Source organism: Camelina sativa, chromosome 6 (genome assembly GCF_030686135.1).
Source record: "Camelina sativa cultivar CO46 ecotype springtype chromosome 6, ASM3068613v1".
Lineage (NCBI taxonomy): Eukaryota > Viridiplantae > Streptophyta > Magnoliopsida > Brassicales > Brassicaceae > Camelina > Camelina sativa.
Genome location: NC_141885.1, coordinates 19,099,631 through 19,117,895, shown reverse-complemented (window position 1 = coordinate 19,117,895; position 18,265 = coordinate 19,099,631). Strand labels below are relative to the sequence as shown.

Sequence of the window (18,265 nt, the reverse complement as noted above, 5' to 3'; positions counted from 1 at the left end):
GAATTCCCAGCACAGTTCGAATTGGGCTTTAGTTTATGAGAAGCCCATCTAGAGGTTGTGAAAGTAGCATTTTGAAGAACAGTAAAGGACGTGGTGTCGCTTATGGCTGGCTATAGAATCTATTCTATTAATCATCTTTGAACTTTGGAAAGTTTAACTTCGTTTAGGTTAGTGTTTACAAAAATGCAGGTTTCATTTGTTAATTTACAAGAGTTACAAGACAAGACTTAACACATTAGTTCGTATATTATGGCCAACAGGCCAAATTTGTGTCAGAATTGGCCACTTTTTTTCCTTATTTGGGTTTTGTATCAGGTAAAGATTTTTAATTCAATGGTAATCTGGCCCAAATTTTTCCATTTTTGTAAAAATTTTGGTAAGCTTTTCATTAAAATATACATGAAATGTAAAATAAACCATGATGGCTTAAGAGCCCTTTATAAGAAAAAAGAGCCATGATGGCTTAACCACAATCTTTGAGGGAGAACAGAAGGAAAAAAAAACAAAACATACATAATCTTTGAGGTGCACAAAGTGGATGCCACATTATACTTGAGACATTATTATTACATCACCAACAAAAAGTTGGTGGAGCTCACACTTTGTTATAATGATAGTTTTGCCAATATTCAACTTTGTTTTTCTTCAAACAAATCATTTCTTGCCAAGAAAACTGAACACACTCTCAAAAACTTATTTTCATGCCTTCCAACGGTTAACCAAGAACCTAAATTAGATTAATGAAGAACTCAGCAATCAATCAAAGATAGATGGATTGTCTCAATAGTCTGTAACCCGTTTGCACAACAAACCAAAGTGGATCAAGGGAGACCTTGTCGTGTTGACCAAACTGCAATCTCACTATGATGGAAGTTTTGGTTTCGAACCCGGGATGGAAAAATAAATATTGCTTATTGTCCAAGACCAATGACCAAAGAAACAGACCTCACATACAAATTTCACCTACTCTTTTGCACTATGAAAATGCTTTTTCTTTATCTTAAACATAAGCATGGGGAGAATGATTATATTATTATACATTCATCATCTTCTTAACTCTCTATTTTCTTCGTGACTATTAACTATCGATCACTCTCTCCCTCTCTTTCTCTTTCTTCTCTCTTTGTCTAAACGGTCTGATTGCATTAGACAAAGAAGAAAACGGAATGCAAAAGATGAGAGGTTCAGGGTATAGGGTTCTTGTCTTGTTTTCTTGTTTCTTCTGTCAATCCAGAGGAGCTATTGTTCCTGCACTCATCATGTTCGGTGATTCCATTGTTGACGTTGGCAACAACAATAACTTACTCAGCATTGTCAAATCCAACTTTCCTCCTTATGGCAGAGACTTCATCGACCAAAGACCCACCGGAAGATTCTGCAACGGGAAACTGGCTGTAGATTTCTCGGGTAAATTCGTTATCACAAGACCACATATCTCTCTCTCCCTAATCTAATTGGTTTTTTATCTTCCACCTCGTGTCTAGCTGAGTACCTTGGTTTCTCTTCATACCCACCTGCATTCCTAAGCCGAGAAGCAAGAAACGAGAATTTCTCGATTGGCGCCAACTTTGCATCAGCTTCTTCAGGATACTATGATGCCACGTCTGTTCCATTTGTAAGGGAGACAACACAATACAATATCAACACACATGACGTGAATTGATCCATGAGCTTTGCTCCTCCTTTTGCAGGGCGCGATCTCCTTAACACGACAGCTAAGCTATTACAGGGCGTATCAAAACAGAGTAACAAGCATGATCGGGAGGGAGAACGCACGCAGGCTATTCTCTAAAGGAATCCACATTTTGAGCGCGGGATCTAGCGACTTTCTTCAGAACTATTACATCAATCCTATACTCAACATCCTAAATACACCTGATCAGTTCTCTGACATTCTCATGAGATCCTACTCAGAATTCATCCAGGTACTTCTAAGTTTAGTAACTAACTGTAGAACTCGATATTCATAACAAAGCAACCATATGACTGTGCAAATTTACACGAAACAAAAAAACGTATCAGTTATTTACCCTTTCTTTGTGTCAACAAGAATCATACTGTCACTTGTAACAGAATCTGTATGAACTAGGAGCAAGGAGAATTGGAGTGATATCGTTACCGCCGATGGGTTGCCTGCCTGCAGCTATCACTCTTTTCGGTGCAGGAAACAAAAGTTGTGTCGAGAGACTGAACAACGATGCTGTCATGTTTAACACCAAACTTGAGACCACAACCCAATTATTGATGAATAGACACTCAGGCCTCAAGCTCGTTGCCTTTGATGTCTACCAACCTTTCCTGGACATCATCACCAACCCAATTGACAATGGTACGAGCCTGCCATATGCAAATTTTAAATCCTTATTAACCTTGAAACCATGATAGAGTGAGCTACTCATAGGAAGAACTTCTCAGATATTTTATCTATTTTTGCGACTAACAAGATAAAATGTCTAAACTGCACGTATTTTAGGATTCTTTGAAACAAAAAGGGCATGCTGCGGAACAGGAACAATAGAAACATCGTTCCTATGCAATTCTCTATCCCCCGGAACGTGTGTAAATGCCACAGGATATGTGTTTTGGGATGGATTCCACCCCACAGAGGCTGTAAACGAGCTGTTGGCTGGTCAACTACTGGGTCAAGGGATTTCTCTAATCTCTTGAATTGAGTTTCATCTCAGTTGGATTGAATTCAAACTGTATACCAATAAATAGCTACCAAAGTGTGTGTCTCTCTCTCTCTCCTCTCTTTTTCTCTTTCCTTCTTTATATGTATAACTCATAAATAAGAGACAGATTGTGTGTGTGTGTGACCGAATGTAGAAACTACCAATCTGGTCTGTGTGATGGGTGACATGGGTCTATAGGTCCAAGCTTTGTTTGAGAATATCACAATCTTTGATATTTTATCTGTGTGTCTAATCTATCTCTCTACTAACATTTCTAAGTTTGATTACAGCAAGAATTTTGGTAAAGGAATAAATAAATCAAAGTTTACTGCTATGTGAGCATCATAAAAAAATTCAGGTTTCGTTAGGCATACAGTACAAGATATAAGTTCCATATCAGCTTCGTATTTTATCAAACCCAACCAAGTTCCCATAATCTTAAGATAAACCAAACACACTATTTACACCAGCCCTACTAATTTTACTGACAGAAGGCTTATATATTGAATAGAATAAAGGATAAAAGGTCTAGTTGCATCACAAGGGATGAATACCTGGTCAGAGATCTCTACGAGAGTTCAAATCCTGCATTTGAAGTAATCGCATACAACAGTTTTTCCCTCATAGTGCTTGCTCGTTTATACGTTGGAAGCTGAAGCAATCCACAAAGAAAGACTGAACAAAAAAGATACAGGAATCTTCACAAGCAAACAACAAAGGAGACAGAACAACTGAAACTCCACCTTAAGAGTATTGTAGCACGTGGAAGCAGATGGAAGCCTTTCTACATCTTGTCCTCCAATAGCAGCCCAAAGGGAAGTATCACAAGAGACCTGCAGAAGATGAAAAAGCACAAACATAAGAAAAAAACGTACCAAACAGAATGTCACACCTACATTTGAAGCTAAAGTTCAATAACAAACTTTATGGATGATGAAGGTTGGCTGCAAGTATTTGAAACCAAGGAGTGGTGCTCGAGAACAACTAGTCACAAATTTGAGGAGCATGCAACGTTCACTCGGTTCAAACCCTTTCATGACCTGAGACATGCAACAAGAGAAATTAAACGAGCCACTCAACTCTCCGCCTATGTCACAAATTAGCATACAGAATACGAAGAAAAAGAAGAGATCACGACTTTTATCACCTCCCAGAAGATTTTGATTGTTCGACTGCTATCACTGTAACCACCAGTGTATTTTGTATTCTTCCTTAGGTCATCAACATCAATATCATGGTTTCCTCCAGAGAGTAACTACACAGTAATTTTTGTAAGACAATAGCGCTTCGTAAAAGAGAAAAACTCAAGAAATCATTTCAATAAAGCCGCATACCTGATTAAATTCATGGGCATTAAATAGTTTCAACCAAGCAGGAGATATAAGGTCAGTCAATCCTCTGTAAAATGCATTTGAAAAGGGCACAATCTGCATTCAAGACATAGGAAAACATTTTTACCTCATTAATTATGAAGTAAATTTTTTTGCAGGATGGTTGACCTGTAGATTCTTTATAAAACGAGAAAAAGACATACCTGCCGGTTGAGTTTATAGTCAGCCATTGCATGAATATATTGCATTTTATTCTCATTCATGACTGAAATATCCTTCCCACCGGGTTTGAGCTCAATTATGTTCATTTTTCCACAAAACTCTTCAGTGACTGTGAAATCAAGACAGAGCTCCTTCAAATCACCATCATAATTCTGCGTATAAACAAGAATCTTGATCTCAGAAACCCTCTCTTGTGATACTTACGCAAGATTGAATTTTGACATATGAGATGACAGATATATCACCTGCGATGGTTTTTACCTTGATATACATGAGATTCCTGTAGAGCTCTGGATCTAGCCCTGATAGTTCATCAATAAAGCTATAACGTCCCAAAAGCTTCTGGATGAAAACGTGTGAAAAAGAGTAATCCAGCAGTATTCCCTCGTATAGAGCTTTTCCAACAATTCTTCCAAGAAACTCAATCATCTGAATCCCGTTCTCAAGGTGCCGTGCAGATGGACTAGGAACAAGCAACCTATCTGAAGTAGGGGTTTGCGAGAATAACCCATACCTTTTGGAAAAGAATGGAAAGAAAATGCCAATAAAAACAAAAATTAATCCATTGGACAAGTAACAGCATAGGCTAAAATAAAGTATGCATATAGAAGAGCTTACTCAGTAGCAAAAGCTGCTTTTGTTATGTCAGTTAAAAACTCTTTTGAAAGCCCACCATAGTCTAGGCCTGCCTCAGGAAGGCCAGACTCATTCACAAACGAGACATGGATGGATGATTTTAGCCTGCTACCAATAGAATTCAGTTGCTGAAATCCATCCTCAACCACATGACCTCGACGAACGACTATCTCTATTGACCTCGCACCAGGTGCATCCACTTCACCAGCCATTTTCCTTGAAGCTTTATCCATGCTGATAAACTCTCTAAACACATGGACCCTGCAGGAATAACAAAACATGTAAATAAACATCAGTCAACAGATAAAAGCAGATAAAGAGTTTGAGGAGACATGTAATAGTTAGTTAGAAGATTTTGTAGCACAAAAATGACATGGATAGGCTATGAAGGATAAGCAAGGTAAGATTACCTTTCCTCAAATGGAAAGACATGCGGAGTAATTGTTATAACAGAACCCATGCTTGGAGACGTAAGAACATTACTGGTTGGTAAAACCTCATGAGTTCTAGCAGCAAATGCAATTGGAGGTCTACTAGTTCTGCCAGGTGAGAGCCATAGGGCAGAAGGACAAAAAGGGTGTCTGCAATCTCTTTCATACAATAGATGCAAACATCTGATAGCAGAATCCATCAGTTGTCTATTCTCAGGACCTGTACCTCGCAACAATCCATTATACACGAGTGTATTTAGCATTGATGCAATTCTCCGTTGTTTCTCCAGCGTAAAGGGGACCTATATGCCAAAACAAACCTTCAGTTAAATACTAAATAGTATGAGACTAATAACATATACACTGCAGGAAACCATATTGCATTTTTACCTGCTTTTCATAAAATTGTATGTCATCAAGAACAACGAGTAAATGAGCATAGGTTGCACAAAATAGATGAAGCAGGCATGACACATCTTTGGAGATACCTACAGGACCACACCTCAAAGTTTCCACATCCCACGCATCATCAGTTGACTCATTAACCTGGCTTGATTCTGGTTGATCACTAGTACACTCCACATGTTCACGCGGGCCTGGTGATTTACCAGAAAATTTGTTTAGCACATTCACCCACTTGTTGACACCATCATTCTTAAGATGTTTCATTTTCTTCTCAGATGGAATTCTTGTATTCCAGGGAGTTTTAACAGATCCTTGAGATAAATCATCAGCACGGCAACCACTTTTAGGTAGTAGGAAACTCTCTAGAGAATTCCACAAAGAGACAATGTATCCAGGACAGAAGGATAGCATGTTAAGGACAGGCAAAGGCCCTACAACAGGATTCAGCACGCAGAAGATTCTCAACATGCATGAATATAATCGTGCTATATCAAGCAATCCTAGTGTTTCTGTATCTTTCTCTGCTATAACACGAATTTCTTTCCCAGAAGCTGCCAGCAGTTTTGCGAGATGCCACTGTTGACATACTGGCCGAAGCAATTCCACGAAAGAAATCTTAACTGAATTTTCTCCTTTCTCAGTCTTCAATGCGGCCTCAATATCAGGATGAATATCCTGAATTCCAACAGTTTCAACCTGAGACAAGAGATTCTCGGCTAGAGTCACAATAACATGGACATACAAGACATAAAACATCTCTGGATTTAATTCTTGTGGATCCATAAAGTCAGTTTCACTACTTGTTGCCAGGGATATGATGTTCCCGATAGCCCATCCAAGAGAAGGAATCTCCATGGTACAACTTTGCTTTTCTGAATGCTCCATTACAGATATTCTGGTCAAGATTTTGTCCTTCAAAATCTGCTGTCACCTGCCACACTTTAATAAGTCCTTCGATTGTTTGGAAAAAAGAAAGTAAACAAGAAAAAGTAACAGAGACTCAAAACAAGCAACCTATTCTCTCTACATTTTTTTTTGAGACTTTGACAAAAATTAATTGGTCTAAGAAAATTTATTATAAGTTTTACCAATATAGTGTGAAAGCTTGGCATTAGTATGCTCTTGTGCTTCAGTGCACGTATGAGAGCGCTTGGAAGGCAGAAAACTAGTCGAGGAATCGTCAATATCAGAGAAACGTATTCTTCAACAGCTACATCCGTGTCCGGTTGATGCTCATCAACAAAAGCAGGCTGTCGCACATGGAATGGTCGTAGAGTCAAAGTTACTGCACTTGTAGTAATCAACAGTCTCTCATCTGTATGTTTGGTTAATGTTTTGATATAACTTCTAACTGATGAGTAATATCCACTTCTACAGCTCCCTATAAACTGAATGATTATCTTTCCAGCTGTTTCTGCATCTTCAAAATTTTCCTTTGTAATGATCTTCCAGCTTTTGGGATCAGTTAAAACAATAAGAATACGCAACAGAAGGGCAGTGACACCAATAACATCTTTTATCCTCTCCTGTGAATAATAACACTCCATGAGAAGGAAGGAGCAGAGAGAAACCATTTTTCGTGTTTGACAGTCCCATATTTTACTTTCTTCAAATGTACCAACTGCTAGTGAGCAAAAATTGCACCTTTGATCTGCAAAATGACAATAACAGCATCCATTAAGAATTTCTATCTCTCCTACTTTGCAAGAAGAACGATTAGAAATTCAAAGCGAAAAAAAAAAAAAAAAAAAAATAATACCATTAGAGTTGATGCTTTCCAATAGAATCTTAAAGCAAGTTTGCATGCAGTGTATATCTCTTGCATGTATCTTTTGATGTTGGATACACAAAGATCTGATAAAGAAGAGGAACGGTCTCAATACTGTGCTTGATACCCAACTTTTGGTAAGTGTATCAGAACGGCAACTCAGTAAAATCTCCCACTCCTCTTGGATCTCTATAGCTGCCTTCTTTCTCACAATATAAGACCTCCAAACTCTCTACAAGTATTGGAAAATGATGTAAGGTTATACCAAAAGCGACATCCAGAAATTCCAACTCAGAATAATCCTAAAAAATGTACTGGAAATGATAACACCAAGCTTAGCGCCACTTATTCCAATACCAACAATCATATAAACAGCACAAAACGTTCTCCTTCGTAGATTTTAAGTATATTATTAAAAACAACAAAATATATTTGTTAACGATAGCCACGGTTTTAATTACTGTTCACCACTTGAGTTGAGCCAAAAGTCAACAGAAAGAGGTGTACCTGAATATAAAGTGCAGCAGCATTAGCACGTCTTGCGTAACTGCGTAACTCCCTCTCTTGAGACACTTTAGCAAGCAAAGCATCCCGTGATATCTCCCCACTGCTGGCGCCTCTAAGGGACACCTGATGATGCACCAATTTTAAGAATAATGCAATCAACCTTTGATCAACAATTTTGAAGCAAACCGAAACATAATTTTCAATTACCAACCCTAATTTCACTTTTACATAAAACAAGTAAATTCCCTCGGAAGAAAGACGATTCTAATAGTCTAATATTCCAAAAAATTGAGGCATATCAAGCGTCTTCTTCACTACCAGGAGCTTAAAACTTCCACAAAATCTGAGTCCTATAAGAATTAAGAGCCCTAAGTTTTCCTAGAAAGATTAGGACTAGCAATTTCAACCAGAAAATTTTTGAGCAGAAAAACAAAAAATTCAGTGCCATTAGCAGAGTTCAGATCGAGAATTCGAAAGCGATCATCGTCGAGATGGTTCAATTTCAAAAGTATCGCGAGAAGAAGAAGAAGGACGAGGAGGAGATACCTTGTGTTTGCGATTCAAGTCCATTGGATTCGAAAATTAGAGAAAAAAAAAAAAAAAAAAAAGGAATCGAATGAAATATTTTTGGCACACGGACGTTGTTTTCGTATCTGGGTTAAGGTTGACGTCAAGGTTCAACCACTTCTTTATGACGTCAGCTTTTTAGTATGTCATTATTATCTTCTTCTTTTTTTTTCTATTGTACTGTGACTGTTTTTTTTTTCTCCAAGTGATTTGTTTCTTTTTTGTTAAGGATACTTTTTGACAAATTGCATCTTAACACGTTGTACTTTCTAAAAATATATTATACAAATTCAGCTTTTTTCTTAATTTGTACAAAAAAAAAAAAAAGAATTTACATACGTAGGCATAATAATCTAGTTTGTACAGGATTGAATTATGGTATATTTTTAGCCTAAAATTTTTAAAATAGTGAAAATTTCTAATTTTTTAAAAAGTATTCTCCCTGTTTCAATATATGGAATGTTTTAGACTTTTTTCACATCAAAAAAAAAATTCAAGTTTCTATGAACTATTTCTAGTAATTTAATAATTTATAATTATTTTAAATTCTGAAATATAGTTTTATTGGTTGAATACTTGAATTTCTCTAAATGATAAAATATTTATTATTTCTAAATTAAAATAAACTTAGCTCTATGCACTGCTGCTTGCACATCCATAAGGAGCAAACAGAAGGTATCTTACTCTTATAAAGTTATAATCAGTTATGAGTTTGATTAACGTCCTCCGATGCATCGTAAATTCACTATCAAATTCTCTTCCATTTTGAAGAGTATGGTGAAAATTTTCAGATGTGCTTATCTCGTCAATGTGTAAAAATGGTTAGAATTAGTGATCAAGATCAAACATTTGAAACATGATCGACAACATAAATATCCAAGCATCAAAGAAACGAGAAAAGAACAACTTGACCAAAAACGAGATCTAAGGGGGAAAAAGAAAAAGAAAGAAAAAACACTTGAGAAATATGAAATCTAAGCTTTTGTACAAGTGGTTTGAACAGCGCGCATAGGAGCTCCTTTGCAATGGCTCGGACCAAACATCTCGTCCGTGACCAAAAGTTGACACTTCGCTTTTCCAAGACAATTCTGCACAAATAACCAATAATTAAGATTCTTTGAAAGATTTATGAATTTAGTCCACACACGATGGACAAGGCAAAAACCAACATTAATGTTAGTCTATTTTTGTTAACCTTTTTGACAATCCTCATGGTAGCTGATGCGCGGCAATTGCCGTGTCTAAAGCGTCCACATGTACCAGTGGGATTGCCATAGTCAGCGAAATTGATCTTTGTCATAACATATCCAGGTTCATTGCAAGAAATACGCGTTAGCGGACCGGGATCAGGTTCTTGATTCGTACATGCTACGTGTTTCTGGTCACCGTCGATCCTGCTGCCTCGTTCATTGTAAGAAACATCGATCTTTGAAGCTAAAGCAAAGAGAGAGGAATGAAGTAGAACAAGAACCAGAGTTAAGCCATGATGATGACGACAATGTAAGCTATCCATTTTTTTTTTTTTAATGCTCTCATGATCAAGCTATCGAAAATGTTTTAAGTAGATTAGCTACTTATGAATTAATCAAAGTTTTGTAGAGGTGAATTCATTCGTAGATGTGGCCACGAAATTTCCTCCCAATTACTAGTTCTATATTTTTTCCATTCTCTTGTTTCTTTTCTTGGTTTTCGGAGGAGTTTAGTGAAAGACATTCATGCTGACTTTTCCACGATTACTTATTAATAGATTTGCAATATTCCCAGTGAAAGAAAAAAAAATAACATTTTGAATTTTCATAGTTGTGAGTTTAATTTGTTTCCTAAATTATTTGTTGATCTTTAGATTGTTGTCGTTGCTAATTAATTAATTTATTGTTATATAAAGGCAGCCAGAATATGAGAGTACGTGTATTCATGTTATTTGCTTTTCATGTATGTCATGAAATTTCATTAGTGTTCTTACATTAATTCCCACCAAACTAATGATAATTTCACATGCATACTGTACCTCTAAATTTCACATTTTCAGATGGGTTGTGTTCGTCTGCAGTCCTTCTCATTCCATGCACTCACATTATATATATAATCAAAAATAAAGTGGTTTTGAATTGGAAATTCAAACAACTGAAACCAAAGTGATTTTCAAAGTTGGTCCGATCAGAGGAAGCCAATATTGATCAAACTGAACTAACCCATAATTTATCAAATCACGGGATTTTTCTTCTTTTTTTTTTTTGTAACAAAACCATGGGATTCTATGTAGGGATGTTAAGAATGTGTTTTAACCCGATGGGTACCCGGGACCCATGAAAAATAAGAAACCCAAAGATCTGATTATTATGTTAAAATTTCATGGGTTTTAAATGGTTCGGGTACCCATTTTAGAGAGTCCTATTCGGGTTTATCTTATTGGGTTATGGGTACCCATGAGACTTCAAAAAAAAAAAATCAAAGACCGAGAATCCCATCCTTCACAAACCCCAAAACCAACCCCAACCAAGAAAAAAAAAAATAGAGAGTGTAAGAGCAAATCGAAATCTCAGAACTATTGTGAGACCTCATCTCTCTTCATCATCTTCTTCTACTCTCATCCCTTCGATTTTTTGCTTCAATGGATGTTTGATTTCCTCTGGGACTGCGTTTGGTGAGCAAGATTTGCGTCTTTCATTTTTTAGTGTTTTTAATTTTTTTTTTCCCTTCTTTCTTCTTTGTGTTTGGTTGCTGTGTAAACTAATGGCGGATGTTCTTACGAATCTGAGCAACTTATTTTGACTTTTGTCTGTTTTCATTTCACTATTTTGTTCTGCTTTAGATTTGCTTCTATATCCAGATTAGATTTGCGTTTCTTGGATTTGTTTCTCTTAGATCGATCCATCAATCACAAATTAGGTTTTTTTTTGGGTGTGTGGAGATATTTGCGCTCGTTGATGCTGTGGTGAGAAATTCTAACTTAGAAGAAAAATTGTTCTGACTTAATCACTTTTGTTTTTTGAAAATTGTTCTGTGAAGTAGTAGTAATTTTTGCCTATATTAAACATTGTTTTGATTTGTTGTCGTTGCATGTGTGATTTATTTGTTGTCGTTGCATGTATTTTGGTTGACAATGTGATTGAGATTGAGATTATAACATAAACAAAGGCACATATCGGTTGTGCTTAGATTGTTGAATGTTATTTTTTGTGTTTGTAGAGATGAGTTATGAGGTCTGAGAATGACAATATGACATTATTCTTGTTTGTTTTTGATATGGTTTTATTTTAGGATGGATTCTCAAACATTAGAAACAATGGCGGCTTTAAATGCAGAGAATGAATACATGGAAGTGGATGTGGAGTATGATGCTGAAGGAGCAAGTGAAACACAGCCTACTGATACAGACTCTACGGTATTTGATTCTAACAAACGATTAAAGTCTTCTGTTTGGAAAGAGTATAAACCAGTAGGAGTAGGACCAAATGGAAAAAAGAGAGATCGTTACGTTCACTGTAATAAGAAGCTAATCACTAAAATTAGTCAGGGAACATCATCATTAAAGCGTCATTTAGAAATTTGTCCCAAGAGACCTCCAGGGCTGAATGCAAAAAGTCACTATGATCACAAAGTAGATCGTGATATGGTTTGTGAAATTATAATATACCATGATTTGCCTTTCCGGTATGTTGAATATGAGAAAGTGAGAGCTAGAGATCAGTACTTGAATCCAAACTGTCAGCCTATATGTAGACAAACTGCTGGGAATGATGTGTTTAAGAGATATGAATTGGAAAAAGAAAAGCTGAAAAAGGTTTTTGCAGAATTTAAAAGAAGAGTATGTTGTACAGCAGATTTGTGGACAGCTCGTGGCACTCTCACAGGGTATATTTGTTTGACTGCTCATTATGTTGATGATGATTGGAACTTAAACAACAAGATTCTAGCATTCTGTGAGATGAAACCTCCTCATACAGGTGAAGAATTAGCTACTAAAATTCTTTGTTGCTTGAAGGAGTGGGGTTTAGCGAAGAAGATTTTCTCTTTGACTTTGGATAATGCTACGAATAATGATAGTATGCAGAAGATCCTTAAGCATCGTCTTCAAATGATTAGTGGTAATGGATTGTTATGTGAAGGGAAGTTTTTTCATGTCAGATGCTGCGCTCATGTGTTGAATCTTATTGTGAAAGATGGTTTAGATGTAGCTGCTGATCTTTTGAAAAATATTAGAGAGAGTGTCAGGTTTGTCAAATCATCTACTTCTAGGAGAGAAGAATTTGCAGCATGTGTTGAGAGTGTTGGGATAAGAGGTGCTGCTGGATTATCTCTAGATGTTGATTCACGCTGGAATTTGACATATGATATGCTTGCTAGAGCTTTAAAGTTCCGTAAGGCATTTAGTAGTTTGAAAGAAATGTGACAGAAACTACAAAAACTTGCCTTCTGAAGATGAGTGGGATCGAGGAGAGAAAATTTGTGAAATCTTGAAGCCATTCAGTACCATCACTACTTATTTCTCAGGGGTCAAATACCCTACTGCTAATGTGTATTTTCTACAAGTGTGGAAAATTGAGCGTCTTTTGAAAGACTATGCAGATTGTGGTGACTTGAGAGTGGAAGAGATGGCTAAAATGATGCAGTTGAAGTTTGATAAGTATTGGGATCAGTATAGTATCATTCTAGCTATGGGAGCTATTTTAGATCCAAGGTTAAAGGTGCAAATTCTTCAATCAGCTTTTCACAAACTGGATCCGAGTACTTCTGAAGAAAAGGTCGAAGTTGTTGTGCAGAACTTGAAGGACCTTTATAATGAACACAGGGAAAAGGCTTGGACTTCTACCTCTTTCTCATCAACACAAACTCCACTTGATATTCTTAATGAATCACCACTAGAAGATGATCCAAATTTTGTAAGTATTTTTCTCCATTTAGTTTTTATACCCTATATCTTAATGACACATGATATCTTTACACATCCTCATATCTCTTTTATACAGGATATCTTAGAGCTTGAGAGGAGCATACAACCTGGTTCTGACAACACAAAAACAAATTTGGAAAATTATTTGGATGATCCAAGGCTAGATTTGAAGTCTTTCACTGACATCGATGTTTTGAGTTATTGGAAAGGCAGTGGGCAACGCTATGGTGATTTGGCTTCTCTAGCTTGTGATGTGCTCAGTATTCCAATCACCACAGTAGCAGCAGAGTCATCGTTTAGCATTGGAGGTCGGGTACTGACTCCTTACCGGAACCGTCTCCTTCCAAGAAATATTCAAGCCTTGTTATGTACTAGAAACTGGTTATGTGGTTATGCTGAGTTAGAAGGTAAGAATCCATATTTTTTCAATTCATAAGTAACTTCCCTTGCTTGGTTGACAACTTTGATGATGAGGTTGAAGGTAAGAATTTCTATTTTTTAATTACAGGTGACATTAAAGACAACTTTGATGATGAGGTTGAAGGTATCACATCTGTGACTAGTAGCTCAGGAGTATGAGACCAAGGTAAAAAAAATTAAGATTGTTACTTAAGAATAAAGATGTAATTATGAAATTTTTGACTGAAATTCCATTGTTTTGTTGTTGTTTAGATTCTGATCAGGTTTTGGAAGAACCATAGGAGGAAGAATGAGAAATTTTTTTTGTTGTTGTTGTTTTTGTGACTTTGATTTTGGTTTTTATATTTATCTAGGTTATCAAAACTCTTAAATATATTTGGTATACTTTATCTATATGATATAAAATTATAAATTTTTGAAAATTGTCATAGATATAATAAAATAAACAAAATACATAATATAAATCATATTTGGTACCAAAAAGCTAAAGACACAAAAATTCATAATGCAAAATGCAAAATACATCATATAAGACAAAAAAAATCGGGTACCCATGGGTTTACCCACAAAACTAAAAACCCGTTCGGGTTTACCCACAAGACCTAATACTCATTCGGGTTTTATGAGATCGGGCTTTTTCTGGATGGACTTTTTTTAGATTCGGGCCAGGCTGGATTTTTTTACCCACCACAACATCCTAATTCTATGTCACTGATTATCTTTGGAAGACGTGTTAGCTAGAAATCTCACATCGACAATTATATATGAAGCCCAAATAATTATGAGTCAATCAGTTCATAATAAACTAGTATTGAGTTAGAAACTCACAAAATCCAACAAAATAAAGATTCAGTGAAACAATCAAAGACTATGTTGATGATATAAAAGCGCTTGAAACTTGATCGACAACATAAAGATCCGTGCATCAAAGGCCCTCTCGTGTGTTGCACAATAAACTTTATGACCAACAACAACTTGATCAAAACGAAAGAAAAGAGAAACATCAATAAGAATCCCTATAAGTCTATAACAAACAAACAAACAAAAAAACCCCTTAAGTAGGAATATGAAACCTAGGATTTTGTACAAGTGGCGTCAACAGCGAGTGTAGGAGGTCCCTTGCAGTGGCTTGGACCAAACATCTCATCCGTAACTAAAAATACACACTTCGGTTTCCCAAGACAATTCTGCACAAATAATACCAACAATAATTAAGATACATTTGAAATATTTAATACTTACTACTCCACATGAAGAAAATAAAAAACCAACATATTTAATTTGTTACCAACCTTTTTGACGAGTCTCAAGGTAGCTGGTGCGCCACAACTACCGTGTCTAAAGTGTTTACATGCACCAGTGGGATTGAACATAGTCAGCAAAATTGATCTTGGTGATAATATATCCGTCCTGGCAATAAAGACGTGTTATCGGACCTCGAACAGATTTATGATTCGTACACGCAGAATGTTCCTTGCCATGTTGGAGAGATCTCACAAAATCGCTACGATGGTAATGATTGGAATCCGAGAGAAAACGTTTTTGGTCTCCGACGATTTTGATGCCTCTTGCGTTACGAGAAATATCGATCTTTGAAGAGAAACCAAATACAGAGGAATAAATCAGGACAAGAAGCAAAACGAAGCCATGACCACGACGACGATTATGTGAATTATCCATTTTTTCTGTTCTCATTTATTTAAAAATATCGAAAATGATAAGTATGCTAACTTATGGATGTAGTTATAGGTTCTTGTTTTTTTTTTTTTTTTATATATATATCAAAACTTGGATTAGTTAAGTTTTGGAGAGGCGAATTCGTGTCGTGTGTAGATGTGGCCACAAAAATTTCTATCAGTTTATATATTTATTATTTCAGTTCTCTTATTTCTTGGTTTTCGGAGGTGTTAGGGAAAGACATTCTGACTTTTCCACGATTACTTTTTACTTATTAATAGATTACTAAATAAGTGAAGAAAAATTATAAGATTTTTGTAGTATAAGAGAGTTTAATTACTTTCACAATCATCCGTTAGCTTTTTACATTTTAAGATATTTGGCACTTTTATAGAGCACATGTAATATGAGATGTTATTTACGTTGTCCATTTATTGGTTATGTCGCGTTTAAAAAACATATATATAAAAACATCAATTATTTAACTATTTCAGAAAGAAAAAAAACAAATTGCAGTTAACACTTGAGAGTTGAGACCCTTTAACACTTTTAGAAGAAAAAATACACAAACTAAAAAACTGCTATTTTTTTTATGACAAAAATTGTAGAACTATGTTCTCCTCCTAGTCGCAAACTTTAGTGAGCTTTTTCTTAAAAATACTTTTCTCCTCACACCCAAACTTCTCTCTTCATAAGCTTGATCATTTCTTTCGAGCTTGAGCAAAACAAAAGAAATTAGGATTCCTGATTTAGGACCTTTTCTGATTTACAATATGAGCTGATGGATGTATAATTAGTTTTGGATTAAATTTACGGTGACTCGAAAATCATTAGAATTATAAGAACAAAATATAAAATAAAACTGTATAAATTAAAGTTGATCTAACGAATAATACATGTACGACAAAAATTTCCACGATCTTGTGGGAGGTACGAGCCCTAGTATGAATATGATCAATGACAAACTTAGATCAAAGCATTAAGGCTGAAGCTGCAAAGTTGGGACCTAAGTTTGAAAAAATTATAAAGAAACACTTGTGCAGTAGAGACCTAAGTTTTTGTACAAGTAGCTTCAACAACGAACCAAGGAGGACTCTTGCAGTGTGTCGGGCCAAACATCTCGTCCCCTCTCCCCAAAAGAAGCACACACTGCCATTTTCCAAGACAATTCTGCACGAATAACAATTTATAAGATTTATTGAAATATCTAATGAAATTTTCATTCTCCATGAAATAATGGTGAAGCAACATAATGAACAGATCATTATGAACAATGATAAAAAACCAAGCGTTGATAGCTCAGTTGGTAAAGACTTTCTCGCAAAAGTCTAGAAGTCGTCGGTTCGAGAGACGGTGTTTGGGAAGGGACCATATAAAATGCTCTGGTCTCTGGATTGAGGGGATGTACGGGCCTAAGCCCAGAACTTCTTAGTAATTCAAAAAAAAAATGGTAAATCAACATAATGAACACATATTTATTTAGTATTGTGTTCCGTACATATACTTAATAAATATGTTTTCTAATGAGCATCTAATGTTTGGATTTGCCATACCCCAACTCATCATGGGAAGAACTAAGAGTTTCCCGCAAACCCAATTAATATAAAACATCGTACCAAATCACAATGAACGAGTGTTACAAACCTTTTTGACGAGCCTCAAGGTATCGGGTGCGCCGCAATTGCCGCGTCTAAAGTTACCACAATCACCACTTGCATGGCCGTAGTCAGCGAAATTAATCTTTGTGAAAACATATCCTTTCTCTTTGCAATCAAATATCAATACGGGGGCCCTAGACCTGTTTTGGTGACGACAAACTGGAATCTGATTGGCCAACGTAGGAAGAGAACTACCAAAATCACTACGAGGGTTAGGAATGGAATCATAGAGATTTTGTTTCAGGCCAACTTCGATTTTGATACCTCTCGCATCATAATAAACGTCCAGTTTTGAAGGTAAACAAGAGATAGAGGAAAGAAACATAACAAGAACTATTATGAAGCCATGACAACGACAATGAGTAGCACCCATTTTATTTTTGGTGTAGTGAAAATGCTATTAACATATAGTAGTACGTACGTAGTTATATATAGGGTCTTTTTTTTTTCCACTGCAAATTAAAGTCTGTTGGAGAGACGAACTCGTGTGAGGAGGTGTCCGCAAATGTTTCTGTCAAAATTTTCTTTTGATTCTTGGATTTCGGAGGTGTTGGTGAAGGACATCATTCTGACTTTTCTACGATTATTTATTAATAGATTTGCTTTTTCAAAGGAAAAAAAATTATTATTGCAAAAGACAGTTTATTTGGTTTCACAATTATTCGTTGAACTTTGTAATTTTGTCTCTTTAAATTGATTTTATTGTTATAACCCTTTTAGTATTAAAATAACAAACTTAAAAATTTGCTCTTATATTTGTACCCGTCAAAATAATATAAAAGTGCTACATGTTGTACCACTTTTCATGTGTTAATCATTTAACGTTTTGGAATTCCCCGGTTTTGTAACTATATACAACGTTCAACAAATTATTCCGCAGTTTTTTTTTTTTTTTGGGTTAATTAGTTGATTATTTTGAGAGTTCGAGATCGTCTACAATATTGATATCCTAGAAAACATGTTGGACGATATTAATTTCAAGAGGATGAGCATGAAGAAGAAAATATCCATGAAGCTATATTGACGATACGAAATAAATGGAAATATTGAGTTGCTTGGGTAAAAGCAAAAGTGAAG

General features: G+C 35.8%; 5 protein-coding genes across 19 annotated transcripts; 1 reads left to right on the top strand and 4 right to left on the bottom strand.

Moving 5' to 3' along the window:
* The first annotated feature begins 889 nt into the window (after positions 1-889).
* Positions 890-2,910, top strand: LOC104699101 (GDSL esterase/lipase At3g53100). 2 transcript variants are annotated; one of them, XM_087454108.1, is made up of 5 exons: positions 890-1,407; positions 1,485-1,615; positions 1,692-1,925; positions 2,074-2,329; positions 2,474-2,910. In XM_087454108.1, exons 1-5 carry the CDS (start codon positions 1,167-1,169, stop codon positions 2,665-2,667), a joined length of 1,056 nt encoding a protein of 351 aa, XP_087310234.1. In that variant the 5' UTR covers positions 890-1,166; the 3' UTR covers positions 2,668-2,910. The 2 variants fall into 2 exon arrangements, 1 of the variants encoding a protein (XP_087310234.1); XR_015559641.1 differs by having other exon boundaries at positions 934-1,407; positions 2,090-2,329.
* LOC104791572 (E3 ubiquitin-protein ligase UPL7) lies at positions 1,937-8,687 on the bottom strand. 14 transcript variants are annotated; one of them, XM_087454107.1, is made up of 16 exons: positions 8,519-8,606; positions 7,973-8,095; positions 7,457-7,697; positions 6,786-7,348; positions 6,498-6,621; positions 5,683-6,393; positions 5,272-5,594; positions 4,844-5,122; positions 4,487-4,739; positions 4,207-4,377; positions 4,007-4,099; positions 3,820-3,927; positions 3,596-3,712; positions 3,416-3,505; positions 3,227-3,324; positions 1,937-2,337 (listed from the first exon to the last, which is right to left on the bottom strand). In XM_087454107.1, exons 6-15 carry the CDS (start codon positions 6,163-6,165, stop codon positions 3,241-3,243), a joined length of 2,001 nt encoding a protein of 666 aa, XP_087310233.1. In that variant the 5' UTR covers positions 6,166-6,393; positions 6,498-6,621; positions 6,786-7,348; positions 7,457-7,697; positions 7,973-8,095; positions 8,519-8,606; the 3' UTR covers positions 1,937-2,337; positions 3,227-3,240. The 14 variants fall into 14 exon arrangements, 9 of the variants coding, with proteins under 9 accessions (XP_087310233.1, XP_087310231.1, XP_087310232.1 ...); XM_087454105.1 differs by having other exon boundaries at positions 3,811-3,927; positions 6,498-6,618; XM_087454106.1 differs by having other exon boundaries at positions 6,498-6,618.
* A 661-nt stretch (positions 8,688-9,348) lies between these two features.
* LOC104791570 (beta-galactosidase 6) lies at positions 9,349-10,157 on the bottom strand. The gene is made up of 2 exons (XM_010517490.2): positions 9,735-10,157; positions 9,349-9,627 (listed from the first exon to the last, which is right to left on the bottom strand). Exons 1-2 carry the CDS (start codon positions 10,050-10,052, stop codon positions 9,514-9,516), a joined length of 432 nt encoding a protein of 143 aa, XP_010515792.1. The 5' UTR covers positions 10,053-10,157; the 3' UTR covers positions 9,349-9,513.
* Positions 10,158-14,614: 4,457 nt separating this feature from the next.
* LOC104791568 (beta-galactosidase 11) lies at positions 14,615-15,533 on the bottom strand. The gene is given in 3 exon segments (XM_010517489.3): positions 14,615-15,040; positions 15,146-15,223; positions 15,225-15,533. Coding segments are annotated over 3 exon segments (501 nt in total). The 3' UTR covers positions 14,615-14,926.
* An 847-nt stretch (positions 15,534-16,380) lies between these two features.
* On the bottom strand, positions 16,381-17,635 carry LOC104699100 (beta-galactosidase 16). The gene is made up of 2 exons (XM_010414446.3): positions 17,175-17,635; positions 16,381-16,700 (listed from the first exon to the last, which is right to left on the bottom strand). Exons 1-2 carry the CDS (start codon positions 17,559-17,561, stop codon positions 16,581-16,583), a joined length of 507 nt encoding a protein of 168 aa, XP_010412748.2. The 5' UTR covers positions 17,562-17,635; the 3' UTR covers positions 16,381-16,580.
* Positions 17,636-18,265: the final 630 nt, after the last annotated feature.